Source organism: Hyperoodon ampullatus (assembly GCF_949752795.1).
Source record: "Hyperoodon ampullatus genome assembly, chromosome: 5".
NCBI lineage: Eukaryota > Metazoa > Chordata > Mammalia > Artiodactyla > Ziphiidae > Hyperoodon > Hyperoodon ampullatus.
Window position 1 is genome coordinate 93,874,536 of NC_136918.1, and position 18,829 is coordinate 93,893,364.

General features: G+C 34.1%; 1 protein-coding gene across 6 annotated transcripts in view; it reads left to right on the top strand.

Moving 5' to 3' along the window:
• CBLB (Cbl proto-oncogene B) overlaps nucleotides 1-18,829 on the top strand; it is a gene marked incomplete at its 3' end in the record, with an annotated part of 203,883 nt that overhangs the window by 173,470 nt on the left and 11,584 nt on the right. For 2 of the 6 annotated variants that reach the window (XM_079705372.1, XM_079705375.1), the window contains 5 exons: nucleotides 4,338-4,484; nucleotides 7,732-7,829; nucleotides 7,945-8,076; nucleotides 10,652-10,792; nucleotides 17,433-17,552. In XM_079705372.1, the coding sequence (XP_079561498.1) occupies nucleotides 4,338-4,484; nucleotides 7,732-7,829; nucleotides 7,945-8,076; nucleotides 10,652-10,792; nucleotides 17,433-17,552 (638 nt within the window). The remainder of the gene's footprint in view (nucleotides 1-4,337; nucleotides 4,485-7,731; nucleotides 7,830-7,944; nucleotides 8,077-10,651; nucleotides 10,793-17,432; nucleotides 17,553-18,829) is intronic. The other 4 variants (XM_079705373.1, XM_079705377.1, XM_079705374.1 and 1 more) reach the window with 3 other exon arrangements.

Below are 18,829 nucleotides of genomic sequence, written 5' to 3' on the forward strand. Positions count from 1 at the left end.
AAGTCTTTAATGTTCAACATGTATTGGAAAATTAGATTCTCAAAAAAAAATGTATTTCCTCAACATCTTTTTGATTTCTAAAGCAGTCCCCTAAAAGTGTTAGAAATGAATATTGCCCTTGAATAAGTTAACTTAAAAATGAACTTCAAACTTATTTCTCCAGCTTAAAAACAAGTCAGTGAAAACTATACTTAAAGTATAAACTATACTTAAACTATAAGTGAAAACTTAAAATTAAAGCTTATATTCAGCCTAATAATAAAGCACACTGATTCTTCTGGATGTCATGAAAGAATCCTCAAAATTAGTATGTATATGCATAAAACCCACTCTTGAGGTGCTGGGGAAATGGCTTACAGGTGGCACATGGGCAATCCTCATTTCAAATACAGCTAGATTTTGTGTTACCACATCTCTGGGCTATGATTTCTCGAAGTTCGGTGTTTTGCCTGTTAGGATAGTTAGTACAAGAAATATGGACTAATGTATATGGCAGGCTCTGAAGATTCGGTTTTAATAAAGATATTTTTCAAAGCCTTGCTTTCAGAGATTATTAAATAAGATTTTACATGTAGAAGGCAAGCAAAATAATATATTTTAAATATTTTTCTACATTATGAAAGTATCCTAAAAATGATTTTCTTTCCCGTAACAGTTTGGTCACGTATTTCTCTAATAGCCTCTTGTTCTTTTTGTCTAAAAGCTGTGAGTTCTTCGTGGTACACACACCATGCCAGGCCTTGGTTGACTCAGGGTCTGCCCTTTAGCATTTTGCAATTAGACAGAAGAAAGACATAGATGAATATATAGAAAACACAATGTCAATGTATGAACACTTACCAAATACATATAAAAGATTAAAGTTCAAAGAAAATTACTGTTTTGTGGGATGTCACAGGAGGTTCATCTGTAGACAGTAAAGATGGATATTTCTACTTTGCTTTATTTCTGGAAAAGTTGAACTAATCAAGGTATCAGGAACTGCTCAAATGAAGGAAAGAAAAGTACTTGGTAAGGGTGATGTTTGAGGTATGTTATGTAGGAAAAGCCAGTGGGATATGCAGAAGATCACCCCTCTGACGATATGCCTCTCACACCAGGAATGTAGAAGGCTGTAGAGGATTGTATCTGTGAGCCTTCAGCTTCAAAATGCAAAAATCACTAATTAAGAAGAGCATTAGAAAATATATTCTTGGTTTGTTTCAAGTGTGCACATGCAGACAGTGGATGTATTCCTCATTAAAGTTTAAATAACACACATTGAATTTAACAAGAGGCGAAGGCTGTGGGGAGGGTGGCTGTGTATCTTTAAGACTATGTGTCCTTGTGCATTACCAGTGTATTAATTCAGGAATGACAGCCGCAGTGCAGAACACTCTGTGAATGTCTGATGATAATATAAAGGGAATGAAGTACTGGTGTAAATGGTGGGATGGTTTACTTGGCAGTTTTAACATGGAACCAGCCAAATAAAACTGATCTATTTTATTCCTCTGGTATCCTAAAAATTTCCCATGAGCTAAATCAGTGACTGAACATTTTCCTATGTGCAGTGAGATATTTTCTCCATTACCAAAAGTAAACTTACATGATTGCTAATGAAAATTCTTTATTTTTACCACTTATCTAGTTGCAAGTAAAACTGAACCTACTTTTTGAATGAGTTTGTGAAGGAAAAAAAAAAAACCCGCATGTAATTAACAAATAATGTAATTATTTACATAAATTGAGATTTCTCCTTTGGTATTTTATATACAAATTCTTCATCTGTTTGTACCTTCCTCATTTATTTTCTTTTAATTAAGACTTTTTTTTTAGAGCCATTTTAGATTCATAGCAATATTGAGGAGAAGGTACAGATATTTCCCATATACCCCCAGCTCCCACACATGCCTAGCTTTCCTCATTTTCACCATCCTCCACCATAGTGGTACATTTGTTGAAAACGATGAACCTACATTTATACATAACCACCCAAAGTTCATAGTTTACATTCCCTTTTTTACATGATAGAAATTGCTTTTATTTTTCCCTTCAGAATTGAATAAGATCAATTTTGTATAAAAATTTATATAATATTGAATAAAGTACACTGGAATGATATTCTTATAAATTGGCTTATTTTTAACTAGAATATTATACTAATATAAAAAGTTTGCATTAAAAATATAATAAGATAAAATATGACTCTTTAGAACTTTATTAAAATGGTGATAAGATATCTAGGCATTTTTTTTTCAGATTTAGATACGCAACAAACACCACTCGGAGACTTTCTGCACTTCTATTATAATTCACTAAAATCCATGTAAGCTAATTATCTGCGACTAGTAAGTTTTAGCAGTAAGCCCCTATAATTCCATAAAATATTAGATAAGCTTTGCTTTTCATTTTCTTCAGGATACTCCATCTGTTGATTTGCAGCAAAGCTAAAGAGTAGGGAGAAATTACCCTGATTAAATTCTTTATCATTGAAGATAAAATATAGAATCAGCCAGAACAAATGTGATTTCAAAAATCATCCATTCTTGTGTCATAGTGCAGTGCTTCTTTAAAAACTCTTAAATCTTTGGAACTAAGCTGCAACAGGCAGATAGAACATTCCTGACATTGATGTGGTTGTTAAATATTTGGTCAGTAAGTCTTTTTCTTTTATACAGTATATGCTTAAATTGCAAAGGCAAAAAAATTCCTTGTACATGACAATATAGTAGGACGTAGAAAGGATGTGTATTTTTCTCATTTCTTTTGCTAACAGAACCCACTCTGGTCCTTGAGTTAGCTAAATTTATATCCATGTTTATAAGAATTTATGAAAAGGTAATGTTTGAAATCACTGCTCTAATTCCCATCAAATCACCATTTTGCAGTCCATGTACTCACTGGCCTTCATTTGGGATGTACATCTTCCAAGGTTACACCATGGTAGGTGTAACCCTTAAGTTATTAATAAGGTTATTAGCTTGTGCTCTGGGTGGTGACAGTGGACTTCCTGTCACTGTATCATTGTGCTTTCATTTCACCATAAACTGTCATTTGAATTCCAAGGTCGCTCAAACAAACAAGAATTCAAAAATCGGTATTGAAAAAGTCCTCAAAGACAGATAAAAACACACTCTTGAAAAATCTTAGGAGAGATTTTTTCTTTCATCTCTGAACTCCCTGGAGACTCAGATATATAGTTGAAATTTGAAAACCTTTAGGTTTTTCAAAATGTCTTCTTGCAGTGGGCACAGAGAAAAGCCCTTAAAGTTGTTTTCATTTGAACTAGTTAGGAGAAATAAAAATGAAAAAGTTTTTTCAGTCTTGATGGTTCATATACCAAAGGCCTCTTGCTCCCTCTACAGAAGGTGCTTCAAAATTGCAGCCACAAAGGTTAAAAAAAAAAATTTAACGAAACAGATTTGTCTTGAGGTTCATGATTTAAGAAAAGGTTTGGATCCATATGTACCTCCAGTGTCCTGCAAACAGGTAGGTTGTTCTAAAGTTGGTCAGGGTAGGTTTGTGTGTTTCTACTTTGGTGTTTCTCACTGGCATCAGCTTAGGATAAACTCCATTAGCAACAACTGTTAAAAAAAAAAAAGTAAGTTTTTGTTGTTTTGTTATTAATTGGCCTTGTCTGTTTACTCAATGGATGAGTAAAATGCTTGGGAATTTCTTTTGATATTAGGTAATTGTTTTACATATTTGCATTCTTTTTTACTTAGCCAGGGAATTTAAGCCATAAAAATAATGGCCTCTACCTTAAAGACTTATAAAGTTCTCTTACTATCTACTTCTGATTATTCCAGTCATTTTTAGATCTTTGTTAATTTTTGTCCCAAAAACAACTATCTGAATTGAAACTTCACAGGAGAAAGAATTGTTTCACTTAATTAAACTGGATTTTTTCAACTATAAGTAATATTCACAAGAGACAGTTGAACTTTCTATAAATACTTAATTAATATATAAAATAACCTTGCATATATATCATCTTAATTTACCAATTTAAGTTAAATAGGAACAAAATGTTAATATTTTAATAGCTTTGGTGTAAATAATTTTATGCACTCACTTACAACTCCAGGACCTTTTTATTTTATTTGACAGGTTACTAGTTTCTCTTATTGTGCCATTTTCAAATTATAAGTATGAAAACTCTTATTTCATCAAGAGTTTTAAAAATCCTTTTCATTTGTATTTAGTATAAGAACAGACCTTCTGATGTTACCCTGTAATTGAAAAATGAACACAAGTGACAAAAGTAGTTTCTTTGATTTGAATATGTCACATCAGACCTGCCTGTCCTGAATTATTATGCTAAAACTAGACTGGATTTTTTTTCTCTCTGGTAGGTGTACTGGTCCATTAGCAAATTCCCTTTCAGAGAAAACAAGAGACCCAGCAGAGGAAGATGACGATGAATACAAGATTCCTTCATCCCATCCTGTTTCCCTGAATTCACAACCATCTCATTGTCATAATGTAAAACCTCCTCCTAGGTAAGAATATGGGCCATTTATCATCACCTCATGTCTGCAGTAAGCATTATCATTTATGGCATTTGTTTTTAAACAACTGAATCACATCTGTTTAATAAAAACCCTTGATTTCTTGCTCAAAGCCTCCTCTACCTATAATACTATTTTTCTCCATGACCTTTCAGAGAAAATGAAAAGATGTAGATTTCTCTTAACTAGGAAGTCCTTTGACTAAATTAGTTGACTAGTAAGTCTAATGGGATAATTTGTTGCCTCTCCCCAAAAAACAAATTGTACTGTAGTAAAACTTTGCTGTAGGTTACATATAGTGGTGTTTAACTCATAAATTTTCAATAAGCTATTTTCAATGCATTTTATCAGTTCTAAGCACATATCTCATGAAGAAAAATTAGTGCTTAGAAAATAAGGTGTTATACCAACCTTCCTTAGAATTGTTCTTTATGAAGGACTAGTATAATCTATATTGATTTTCTTTCTTGATGTGCTACCTACTTATATTCAGATCTCGAAGAATTGAAAAAAATTATTTCCCTTAGCTATTTTTATCAGGTACTATTTTACTTTTCCTTGGATCAAACAAGAATGTGAGGAATTGTGTTCTGTTTTCTTCTCGTCATTTGTTTATTCTCACTGTTATGGAGACATCCTTGGTCTTTGAAGTGGCAGCCCCATGGAGGTATAGGAGTTATTAAAAACGGGTGGTGTGTATTGAAATATTAGTTTGTCTTTAAGTAGAAGGACAATTCTGTGTTTATATAATTGAATTAGTAAATCATAATCTAATATTATTTTTCTGATTTTTAAATCTAATTGACATATATGAAGTACTCAGTAAGTCAAATCTCAGTTTCAAACTGATTTTCTGAGCTCCAGTTTTCTTTGTCTAATTACATCCCTGGAGCTCTGCTTGGCACATACAGAAGAGGGCTCAGCTACTGCTGGTGGCCCAGCTTTCTTGCCTTTCAGTATCTCTTTACTGACTGAGGAATAGGAGAGCTGTTTAACACTTCAGTCATCTATGTCATCTTTACTTAGTGTGCCATTTCCTTTTGAGGTCAAGTCAATCAACAGAAAGCATTTTATGAGTGGAGTGTTCCTTTCTTTTCAGATGAAAAGTCTAAAAAATGTTTTAATGCCTTTCTTCAAGTATTGTATTGCAGTACTTGGAAAAGAGAAGCAAAACTCCATTTAAACCAGAGATCTGCCTTAGTGAGTTACAAGGTTAGAATTATCAACACTATGCAGAATTATTAACCATGGTTATTAACACTTTGCTGTCCAGGGCTTCATATTTCAAAGCAAGAACCAAACCTTCCTTTGCTGATTGCTGGTCTTTAGGACATTTGTTGGTAACATTGAGAAGACAGAGAAATAACTGAGAGATAATTTGTTATCTTAGAAGAACCAAATGTCTACTATTCTTATTAGAGAAAAAAGTTATTCCTTTACATCAAGTATAAATTTTTACAATTTTCAGTTCCCTTGGCTCTTACAAATGTGTAGTAATTTTTAAAAACTGAAGTAAGATGAGCTTTTTTGGTCTCCTTGGGATCTCATTATTTTTCATCACTGGATAAGTGAGTGGTATAATTTTAATACTTAAAATTTTAATTGTCACATCATACTGGATGAGATTTTTGGTGGCAGGCCTCCCAAATCCTGAAAATAAATTTGATTTATGACCACCATTACCATCTTTCTACAATTACAGAGAAGTAATAAATGTTGATAATCCCTAATCTTAATTGGAGTGAATTTTCTGTCTAATTTGTTCTTGAAAGTCAATGGATGAAGTATCTTCTTAGGTCCTGTACAAAGCACTCTTTAAACTTAGACACATCCTTTCCTTCTATGTTTTTCCTCTCTTTGGAACATCAGGAGAACTAAATTGTCAGTATACGGAAAAAGTTAAACCATATTATTCATAGATGAATAATTCCATTTCAGTAAAAATCCATCATTACTATGAAAATTCAATACATGATAACTATTTTTAAATGAACCATCTCTGGCCCCTTAAAGAGATGTGGCCACCAGAGAGAATGGAAATGAATTTCAGATGAAGCACTTTGCAATAACTATTCAAATGTCCAATATTTCCTCCATTATGTATGTACTTTTACTTTGCCCCAAGAATTCAGAGTAAGTCAGGGGAAAGTAAAATATAAACTCTGCCTTCTATAGCTCTTTGTGAGCACAGTAACTTGGTGAGCAGATAGTCAGTTGCTACACAGCTATATTCTGAAGACAAAATACGCTCCGTGCCTTCTCTTCCTGCTGCTACCTTCCTATGCCCCGGATTTGTGCATTGCATTCATAGTATGATTCGAAAGCATTAATACCAATAATAAAAACACTTATTTTAGGGCTTCCCTGGTGGCGCAGTGGTTGAGAGTCCGCCTGCTGATGCAGGGGACATGGGTTCGTGCCCCGGTCCAGGAAGATCCCACATGCCGCGGAGCGGCTGGGCCCGTGAGCCATGGCCGCTGAGCCTGCGCGTCCGGAGCCTGTGCTCTGTAACGGGAGAGGCCACACAGTGAGAGGCCCGTGTACCGCTAAAAAAAACAACAGTTTTTTTAGTATTATCCTTTTACAGACACCCAGATTAAAATATTTGTTGTGTACCCAAGGCCTTTGCTAAAGTCATTTTTCTACAGTTGTCAGAAGTGCCAGTTTTGTTCATGGCAGTGGTGAAATTATACTCCAGACTCTAGGTCTTTGAATATGCCTATCTGAATTTTAATGGACTTTCTGAATATTTAATAATTCTCCTTCCTTGACAGCCTCTAGTTTATAATAAAGAAAGCTTAACTTACAGAAATAAAAATATACTGTTAAGTACCGTTAACCAGTAATGATGTCATTGGGACTTTTACATATTTTTTGCCTGCATATTACATTTTCTTCTTCAAAACCTTGATAGGGTAATATTGAAATCTTCCAAAATATGTTAATTCCACAGGTGTGTTTAGGGTATCAGCAATTTTGTGGCCCTTATAATTCTTAGTTTCACTTAAAAAAAAAAAACCTTTGTCTTCCATGGAATATTTACTTCTGCTTTGTAAAAGTATTCAAGTATCTAGATAATATTACTTTACTTTCTCCAGAAAAGGAAATTAATTATATTTGTATCCTAAGTTTATTACATGAGCAGCGTTGCTAGTTCCCATCATCTCCCCACCCCCAAATGACTTTTAAATGGAAAGTAATTATCCTTACGATTTTTGTCCTTTGATTTCTGCTTTAGGTCTTGTGATAATGGTCACTGTATATTGAATGGAACACACGGTACGTCTTCAGAGATGAAGAAATCAAACATCCCTGAGTTAGGCATATATTTAAAGGGTATGTATAAGACATATTCTCTTTGTAGTCTATGTCTTAATGGTCAGAATTTAAAGGCAAAATTCCATGCCATTGTTGTACTGAAAATACATTAAGATTTTGTGTTATCCTCTAGGAGATGTTTTTGACTCAGCCTCTGATCCAGTGCCATTACCACCTGCCAGGCCTCCAACTCGGGACAATCCAAAGCATGGTTCTTCACTCAACAGGACGCCCTCTGATTATGATCTTCTCATCCCTCCATTAGGTTGAAACCTTTAAAACAATTTCAAGCAAGCCTCCCTGCCACCTCTTTCAATTAATACCTGAATTATCAGAATTCTTAGTTCAGTGCAATGTAGACTCACTAGGTTATGAATTTGTCTGAATTAGAATGGAATCTCCAGGTGACAGTGGCTCTCGGTTCATGTGACCATTATTCCATTTAGATGACTGAAGCAGTGGTGTAAATAGCTGGCATCAGTTAGGGTTTTATCAAGTTGTCTCTTCATGTACTAAATGCAGTCTACAAAATCTTATGAGGGCATTGTTCATTCCCCCAGGTGCGTGTGTTCTAGTAGATTTGGAGTATTCATCTGAGATTTTCTTTAAGTATAATTCTTAATGAATGCATACTTACTTTTTCTTTCAATATAAAATGACCCACTTCCACTTAGCTAATTACATTATGGGAAATTATATACTTTATTGTAGAGAGCTGAAAATAAATTCTGTCTTATAATCACTGCAACTAGAACACATCCAAAGAATCTCAATTTCTTTGTTTCAAATTTTACCATGAAGTACACTTAATGTGTGTGTGTGTACATGTGTGAAGGTACACACAGGTGTGTATTTATGTTAAAATTGGCCAGTGCAGGTGTCTGTTTATTTCATTAATTCTAGGTAGGAAGCTTCTCACCCTATTTTTAGAGGAGGACAATTAAGGAACCTTCACAAGTTAAGGCTTCACAATAATGAGTCACCATAGTATAAAATAATGTATAATGAAGGTTCATTTATAAGCTTATCTGAATCATTAGGCTACTAGAAATGAACCTCTCCATTTGTTTTCTCAAAAACGCCATCAACTGGTGTTTCCAGTTATACAGTTGAATGTCTTGCTCCTGTTTTTTCTGCAGCTCAGTGCTTTACTCTCACCTACGTGGATTACAAGCACCTCCCAACTTCCTTCTTTACCTGTAGTCTTTTTCTCTTCCACTTCTTCCTGTATGCTGTTTTTGACCTATTACCCAAGTCTTTATGACTAGATCAGCACTGTCCAATAGAACTTTATGTGGTGACATAAAAGATCTATATGTGTGACTGTAGAACTGAATTTTAGTTAATTTAAATTTAAACTGAATAGCTATATGTGGATAGTTACTACCATATTGGACAATGCACATAAATGTTCCAACCTTTTTAACTAATCCTTCCTTTGGCTCTTCATGTACATCTCATATTTTATTTATGCTATTCACTCTGCCTAGTAGACACCATCCCTGTATTTGATGAACAAATGTTTTTGAGGCCCTGATATCCCAGGCCTTCCTGTTCTTGGTAACACCTTGCTGAGTGCCACTTTCTGCATTCCTCTTCCCTCTTACAATGCATCTGTCTCTCCCTCTGGGACCTATTCACCTGTGAGTCTTTTGTGAACTTTTCTTAGATCTCATTGTGGAATCCAAGCTCCTCGGGGTCGAGGACTTATGATTTTGATCTTCACATTACCCGTGTGCCTAGCAGGGTGCCTGACATTTAGGGGCTGATAAAGGATTTGAATAAATGAGATAATGTAGGAAATAGCTGAAGGTTGGAATGATAACAAAGCTCTTTCTTTCTCTCTCCTATACCTTCATATATTTTACATTAGAAAAATATGATCATTAGAGAAAAAATTTTGAATACTTTTTGCAAGGCAAGCTGGATGAGTGGTGAAACTGTTTATATTTAAATATACCTTTATATTTAAGTCAATGTATTTAAATCCATGAGAATTTTTATTACTAGAAGGTGTAGGTATTTATACCCTGTTTCATTCACAAAGTATTTGTGATTGCTTACAAAAATACATACACTGCAATTTTATTTTTTAAAGAATCAAGATGAGGGAAAATATGAATAGGCTAGTAAGACGTGTCAGGGGAAACACAAGTAGACATAAAAGCATACTGCAGTATTCTACAGTTACTAAAGTTGGGAACTATACAAATATAAGTAACTAGCTTTGGGACCACCATAAGAGGTAGTTCTATTGATATATTTAACTGTTTCTCCCTAGAGATACCTGATAAGTAGAAAAAGATCATATTCCTCTACTGCAGGTGCATTTTCTGTATATTTTGACAAATATATGGAGCATTAGTTTAAATGAATTAAAATGCCATAGAACAAGCTTTTAAAAGATAATCTAAACTATTCTGTGACATTAAATTTTTGTGCATAGTGTGATTTTCTAATTAGAGGCTGTGAACTCTTATTGTTACACAAAAATTCTGTTTTGATGATGTGATCTGTAATATATTTAGTTCAAATCTCCAGTGTCTTAATATTATAAAGGTTACAAGTGAATAATAAGCTGTTTCATAACCTGAAATACTGCTTTTTAATAGAAAGGGCTGAGAGATCGAAAACGTCTGTATGCACACATGTGTGTTTGTGTGTGTTTCTCTCCAAACACCTCCTACAAAATAATCAGCTCCCATTAACAAAGTCAGTGAACTGCTGGGTAAACACTACAGGTGAAGTTGTTTATAAACAGCAAAATCATTGTTTTTGCCTGATACTGTGTTTTGATTAATGAAATTCTGCTGTTGATACTGACCTTTCTTTCAATGCAGGTGAAGATGCTTTTGATGCCCTCCCCCCGTCCCTCCCACCTCCCCCACCTCCCGCAAGGCATAGTCTCATCGAACATTCAAAACCTCCTGGCTCCAGTAGCCGACCATCCTCAGGACAGGACCTTTTCCTCCTTCCTTCAGGTAGGAGGGAAAAACCAAGCAAACCTTTTCACTGAAAGCAAAAATATTTCTAAGATGATACTGTCAAATAAGCATTAATGATTCATTGGTTTCTAGCTCCCAAGCTGAAAAATCCCTGGGTGGGGAAAACAGCAGTTGGATAGGTTTGTCTGTCAATTGTTTGGTTTAATGCCAAAAGGATTACAAAAATGGCAAAAGCAACAAGGAATCATAGAATTCAGAAATGGCACTGAAGAGATTATCAGGTCCAAATAACACCTGTATGTTACAAAAGGTGAGAACCAGAAGTGCGTTGTGTTTGGGCTAAAAGTGATGGGGACAAAATTTAGACTTTCTCCTAATTCTGAGTGCAATATTTTTTTTCAAACAATGTGTTTAAAAATCTTTACTAAATATGCTTTAGGGTCATAATTTTATTCAAAAACATAATATCTTGGTAAATTATATTGTAACATTAATAGATATGTTTTTCTGAAATATCTGCATTTTATTGTTTTGTTACTGTTTTTATTTTTAATGCCTCAATGTATCTACTAAAATTATTGGTCTTCAAGGAAAAATTAATACATAGTTTTTAAAAAAAAAACTCAAGTGAGGAGTAGAAATAAAAAGACTTAATAAACCATCCACTCCACTAGTCAGAATTATCAGGAAAAAAATTCAGTTATGTTGAATCTGCTCATACTAATTGTTCCCATCAGTCCTATTGGTGATACTGTGATCTGTACTCTGAAATGTCTGCCTCCTCGAATTGGTTTGGTTAAACATAGGGTAAAGATTTTCTTTTTTTAACAACTGCTTTACATTTGTGTATGAGATAAATCATGAAAGCCTTCTAAGAGTGCTCACTTTGTCCTTTGGCCACCTACATGCTTCTTTGAAAACTTGGGAATCTTAACCATTATCATTCACCTTTAACATTTTTCTCATTTTTTTTTCCATTTGGTTTGATAATTTAGAAGTTTGAGGCAGTTTGTAGATATGACCCACAAAATTATAGACATATAACTTGGAATATATAGCTTCAGTTTCTAAACGTAGTTTATTTTCAAGGAATAATTTTTCATCAGTAAATATTGAATTGTCCTCTGTGTCACCCACTCTGAGATGCCTCCCTGCCCTCATGGATCAGATTAGTTCACTGAATGCTACCAATCAAAGAGCAAGGTTCATAACCCTTCTAATCCAAGCAGAAAGCATGGATAACTATTAGGCTCTTATTCATATAGCTACATATACACGCTAACATTTTGCTATGTTTTTCACTTATACTTATTCAAATCTTTGTTTTATACATGGAATTTAACATTTAAAAATGAATATATACAGCAGAAACTAACACAACATTGTAAAGCAACTATACTCCAATAACATTTTTTTAAAAAATGAATATCTCTAAATCTTAGTAAACTTAACCTTTCCCAAGGCAAACTTCTGGATAATTTCTAGCCAGATTCCTATAAGGTACCTATCACCTTTTATATATGTAATTTAAGCCCCATTAAATGAAAGTTAAATGTAGTGCCTTCTTTTAAAATTAAGTCAAGCTTTCCAGGCTTGACTTAATTCTTACACTTTTTTACACAAACACACACTTTAACCTGTTTTTAGCAAAAGAATTAATTGTAAAATATTTCAGTTCTTTATCATAATTTCATTGTTCATATTGCTTTTGTAAACATCTTCAAAACTTTTTTTCTCAAGATTACTAAAAAAATCACTTCAAAATAAAAAGGCCCCCTTTTATTAGAATGAAAGTTGTATAAACTGTTTTATTTCATATATAGCTTTGCTTGGCTGCCAGGTAGTCTCAGTAGCAGTTATCCTTAACCTGTGGTGTGAGGCTAACATGGGACCAGAGTAGGGTCATTTGAACCTGTTGACTCTCTCTTGAACTCCTTTTATGCATGGAAGTATTCTAATTCCATTCAAGTAATGTTGATATCCCTCGATAATTTCTCATCTTCTGAGAAAAAGATGGCAACATTTTCCCCCCTTTCCAGTCTCATATAATTAACTGGACAAATTTCTAGTCTGTTGTCAGATCCTTTATGAGATCCAATGAGTCAACTGTTTTTATTCAATTTTAAGCCACATTTATAGACCACATCTTTTTCATAAGAAATATTTTAATTCTTCTTAACATAATGATATCATAGAACATGAAAGTTTCTTTCAGCTTTAAATAAGCACTTGACTATATCATTTTGCAAAGTATTCAACACATTACGCTGTCTAAAGAAGTGTAATAGAAAATTCACAAAAGCAGTTCTTCATGCTGAACTGAACTTCATGAAAGAATACTCTATAAATGCTAAACAAAAGTTTAACTTAATAGCTGTAGAACCATACAAGGTAAACAACGGTGATTGCTAAATTTAAATGGACAATATGAGCACTTTACTGCTATTATTTTCACTGTAGTTTAATCTGTAAAATTTTAGTCCAGTGTAATGATAAGCCTTTTCTGGCATTATGAAGATTTGGTTTCCTTGAGGAAATCATTATCCCTAATTAAAGACAAAGGTTGGATATCCCCATGATGTTGTATTAAATACCTACTCAAACCTACCTCTTTATTCCAGCATTCAGGGCCCTGCACACCTGAGTCGGGTCCACCTTTCCAGCCTTATAGCCCAGTGGCTGCTCTATAGTAGTGGTTTTCAAACTACAGGGTCCTGTGTTTCTGCAAAGGAGCCTTAGGACTCCTGTATGATCAAGTGGGGGAAGCAAAGCAGGGGCTCTGATGCTGCTTTTATCTGTTTTCTATTTTAGGCCTTCATGCAAGATTTCTTTTGGCAAAATAGTAATGCCCACTGCTGTACATGAGCCATCTACTCTGGACAGGCCAGTCATATCTTAACAAAACCTGAGGAGTCCTCAAAAAAAGCTTTACACTTTACTGTCTCCAAACCCAGGGCTACTGCTAGCATATATGTGCTTTTGTCCGAATTACAAAAAGGCATTTCTTTTGTGTTGGTGGGTTGAAATAGGCACCCCTCCTTCTGCTTTGTGCCAGGGCCAGTGTTCCAGGAACAAAGCCAAGGCTGTATTTAAGTCTGCTCAGTCCCATTACTGCATGTCTTTGTGCAGTGCACAAAATACACAACGTATTTGGCAGCCCTTAGTGAACATTTACCTCACTGTATTTCTAACCTGGAATCTCTTTTGAAGTCCTTATCCAATCTTAAAGTCACAATTCAACTCTAAAAGCTAGCCAAATTGACTTTATTAGAGATGAAGGAAGGTTTTTCACAGGATCCAGAAATGCAATTGCCTAAGTAAAATACAAAGAAAACTTGGATCATTAGCAACAGTTATTGGAAAGGGTTTTTAGGGGTTTGGTTGACTGTGACCTTTATGAAGCACACTCATGACGTAGTTACCAGGGACTCTCACGCCCTCTGAGGGTTGCACTCACAGAGTTCAAATCAGAGATCGAGTGAGGCAGGGTCCTCCCCCAGGCTCAGCCAGTGTGGAGACTACTGTATGCAGGTGTTGAAGGATTGATGGGTAGAGCCGTGGTTCTCAAATTGTGGTCTTGAGACCAGCAGCATTAACACTACCTAGAAATTTGTTTAAAATGCCAATTCTTTACACCTACCCAAGACTTACTAAATCAGAAACTCTGGGAGTAGGACCCAGCAATCTGTGTTTTCATAAGCCTTTGGGGGTGATTCTGATGCATGCTCAAGTTGGAGAAACCCAGTGTTAGGCTATATCTGGAGGACTGCAGCCAGGATGGGAAAGGGAAGTAAAATCACACCATGTAAACTACGGTAGATTAAAGGAACTGAGGATGTTTAACCGACAGAAGAGAAGATCTCGAGTATGTATTAAAGTTGCTTTCAACCACAGTATTTGTAAAAGAATGATTAGATTTCTTCCATGTCTCCTGAGACAAGGACTGACCAGTGAGAAGAATTAGGGGTGGAAATTTCATTCCTGTTAAGAAGCTTCCTGGATTATTAATACTTCTTATATCTCAGAGGGGTAGTGAGTTCTCTAACACTTGAGGACTTGATCAGTGGCCAGATCACTACATTTGGGGGTTTTATGAATGTGAGTTAAAGAGTGAGGTGCTTTGTTGCACCTAAATAGGTCTTCAAATCCTCTTCTATCAATTAGATCTAGCATTGATATTCTTTTAAAATTTTCAGAATAACTGATAAATCTTTCAGATGGCTTTTGGACAGCCCCAGAGGAAAGATGCCATTGTTTTAACTGTTCAGTTTTACTTGCCTCTTTTCCTATGCTTGAGTAAAAAATTGGAAGTGTTTCAGATAGTGGGGGGAAAAAAAGAATTAAGAAAAAAATTCCATAATACCTCCTCCCAGAGATAACCACTTGATAGGTTATTCATTCATTCATTTCTCAAACATGTATTACTATATAAATGGTACATTGGCTATGGTATTTTCAATTTGTATGTTTTAATCCTAAGTGTGGATATAAAATTTTACTTTAATGAATTTTTGAAGAATTTACTTTTAAAAACTTTATTGATTTTAAAATTTGGTAATTATTGTACTCTCTGTAGTAATTGTATTATATATATCTTTTCCCATCGAAGCAGGAATGCTTCCAACTTTATAACTTGCTACAGAAGCCCAGTTTACCCTATACCTGACCAGTAGCCAAACTTAACATGAAGCATTGTAGTGGTTCAGAACTGAACTAAGTATTTCATGCTATTTTTGGTAGTATTTTTAGCATACGTAGTGACCTTTTAGGTGCAATATCATACTACTGTATATTTTGTACTCTATTTATGACTCAATAATGTATCCAGAATCTAAGGTTTAGTCTTAAATAAATAGATGATTAGAAATAGCATAAGTATATCTAACAAACCTATAAATTTACCCCAAGGAAATAAAAAAGTGTAATTATAAAAGACAGTCTTTTCTCTGACCTAATATTATATCAGTGATGTTTTAGAATGAACAAGAATTGAAAGTAAATTTTATTGAATAGCTGTAAATCTTTGGGAAATTTCTAAATTTATGCAGAAATCACCACATTTGGTACCTTTGGTTAGCCTTCCAAATCAAAAGACTAACATTTGTTGCATGGAATTTGATTTATCTTCTTATTCCTTCCTAAAATGTTTCAGCAAAATTAATGAGGCTGAACCATTGACTTTTCAATTATTGAAAACTCAGAATCTAAGACTTATTTTAATCTCAAAATTAATGAAAGCAAATTAAGTAGCCTTGCTTAGGTTAAAAAAAAAAAGTCTCCAGTAAAGCTGGAGATAATTATTGTATGCAAATAGGGGGAAGGAAATAATGACTTCAACTAGTCAAAATTAATATAAATAGGCATGTATTTCCTTCTCAAATAATCAAATCATTACATATTTTTAATATCAAACTCAAATGGAAGTTAAAACAATGAAATATTTATCAGGTCTTCTTTAATAGTTATAATTTTAGCCTTATGTTAGCAATGCAGATTTCACAGAATTTGAATTTATGAAAAATCTAAATCTGAGTTAATTTTGGTAGTTAAAGGTAAATATTTGTGAAGTGCAGGCTATTTGCCAAGCCGTATGCTTGGTACTGTGTTTCTATTAGGAGATATAATTCAAACACAATTGAGTAAGATAAGGTCCCTGCCCTGAAAAGAACTTAGAGTACCTTTGGAGATACTGGCAGACATAAAAGAAAGTGTTATGAGAGAGGAAAACAGAGGAGCCCGAGATGGCAATGGTGGCAGATGATAAATTATTAGTGAACCAAAGGTTGCAGAGGTGATGTTCATCTACTCAGAAAATGAATCAGTTCTATGGATTTAAACTCATATACTACTAATTTTAAACCAGGTAGGTTTATGGTCCTAATGATTTAATATAGTAGCACTGATACAATCTTTTTCTGCCATTAGCTCTGCCATTCGCTTCTGCCATTATTCTGTTTTTAATAAATATAATTAAGAAGAAGTATAATAATTTTTAATTTGTCTGCAATTCATATTTTTCACTATTTCAGATTCCCCCTCTCTGTCAAGGTGGTAAAAAAAAAACACATTTTGCTACTTATACAAACCTTAATGTTAATAACAGCATAATTTTTAATAATTGAATTTATTGTTCAGTGAGCCAACTAACAATTTTTTGCATAGGATGCCCAATGTAGCATTTTAAAAGGCACATTATATGTACAGGAGATTTCATAGACATGAATTCATTTAATCCTCACAAATCCCAAATGTCAGGTCCATTTTACAGATTATGTCTGCCTAATGCTTAGACAGATTAACTGATATAATATTCTTACAGGCAAAATTCAAAACCCATTTTTTTCTTTGACTTTACAACAGTTTCTATTCATTGTACAGGACAGACTGGGACAGAAAATTAAAATTAGAAGCAGTTTTTACCATCAACAATTTTACCATCAAGTAAGAGATCTGAAAACTACAAAGTTAGTAGTATGTATTAATTAGGAATAAATGGGAAAGCATATTTGAGCAAGTGATGAATAAATTAGAAAATATGCAAATTAGAATATGGTTACTATCAATCATGAAATGTTTTATTTTCAAAAATTGATCTTTATAGAGAATTTCTAATTTTTTTCTTTAGCCAGTTAGCAGAGATAATAGGTTTAATCTGAAAATTATCTTTATTTTTCAGATCCCTTCTTTGATCCAGCAAGTGGCCAGGTTCCTTTGCCTCCTGCTAGGAGACTACCAGGTGAAAATGTCAAATCCAACAGAACATCACAGGACTATGATCAGCTTCCTTCATCTTCAGGTGAGTTGGCTAATAATAGTAATAATAATACCTTATGTTTGTACAGTGCTTTTTGGAGCACCTTTTTATTCAGTGTATAATTGAGCACCGCCAGCCTAAGAGAGTGTTTTTATCACCTTTGCATTTGCTTATAAAGCATGTATTATGAGAAGAATGCCTACAAAATTGTCTCACGGAAAAGAAAACATTAAGCCTTAATATTAACTTTGATATGTCAGTAAAGCATGTTCTGTGATTCAAAATCTATTCATTCTCTAACTTTTGTTTTGCTTTATCAGATATGAGAAATGGGATTGAGGTCTTTATATACTGAACTGCTGCATTCTCTTATTTCTCCATTAAAGGAAGAAATCTCTTTAGAATTAGTATTAGCACCAAACTATTCATTTTCATAGCTTATTTAGGGCTATCATGCAGTGCTCTACTGCCAGTCATTAAGTAGAAGCTTGTACCATTTTAGTAAATACAAGTCATACTCATAACCATTATTAATGGAATGTTGCTGCTTTGCTTCTTTGGGAGGTCTTCCTCGACCACCATATCTAAAATAGCTCCCCCTACTTTACACAGTCACTTTCTATCCCCTTCTTTTGCTTTATGTTTCTTCATAGCACCTTTCATTCATTTATTTGCTTATCTCATCTGCTAGAGTACTGCTTTGAATATACACACGTGGTTTGGTTCACTGCTTTATCCCCAGGTGACCAGAAGAGTGCCTAGCACATATTTCTTGGATGAGTGGATGGATAGAAGGGAGGAGGGAAGAGTCGCCGATATCTGTGTTATGGTGAACATACACATATTTTGAGCAATTGAAACAATATATTTGTCTCATAATTATGAACATCAGAAGTTTTTCCTATGTAGATTTTTGTCCTATATCAGTATTTTTTTCATTAACTGTATTTTGACTTTTTTTGAAGTATAGTTGATTTACAATGATGTTTTAGTTTCAGCGGTACAGCCAAGTGATTGTTATATAACTGAATATATATATATGTATATATATAACTGAATATATATGTATATTCGTCTTCAGATTCTTTTCCATTATAGGTTATTACAAGATATTGAATATAGTTCCCTGTGCTATACAGTAGGTCCTTGTTGTTTATCTATTTTATATATAGTAGTGTGTATCTGCTAATCCCAACCTCCTAATTTATCCCTCCCTCCTCCTTTCCCCTTTGGTAACTATAAGTTTGTTTTCTATGTCTGTGAGTCTGTTTCTGTTTTGTAAATAACTTTGTATCATTTTTTTAGAGTCCACATATAAG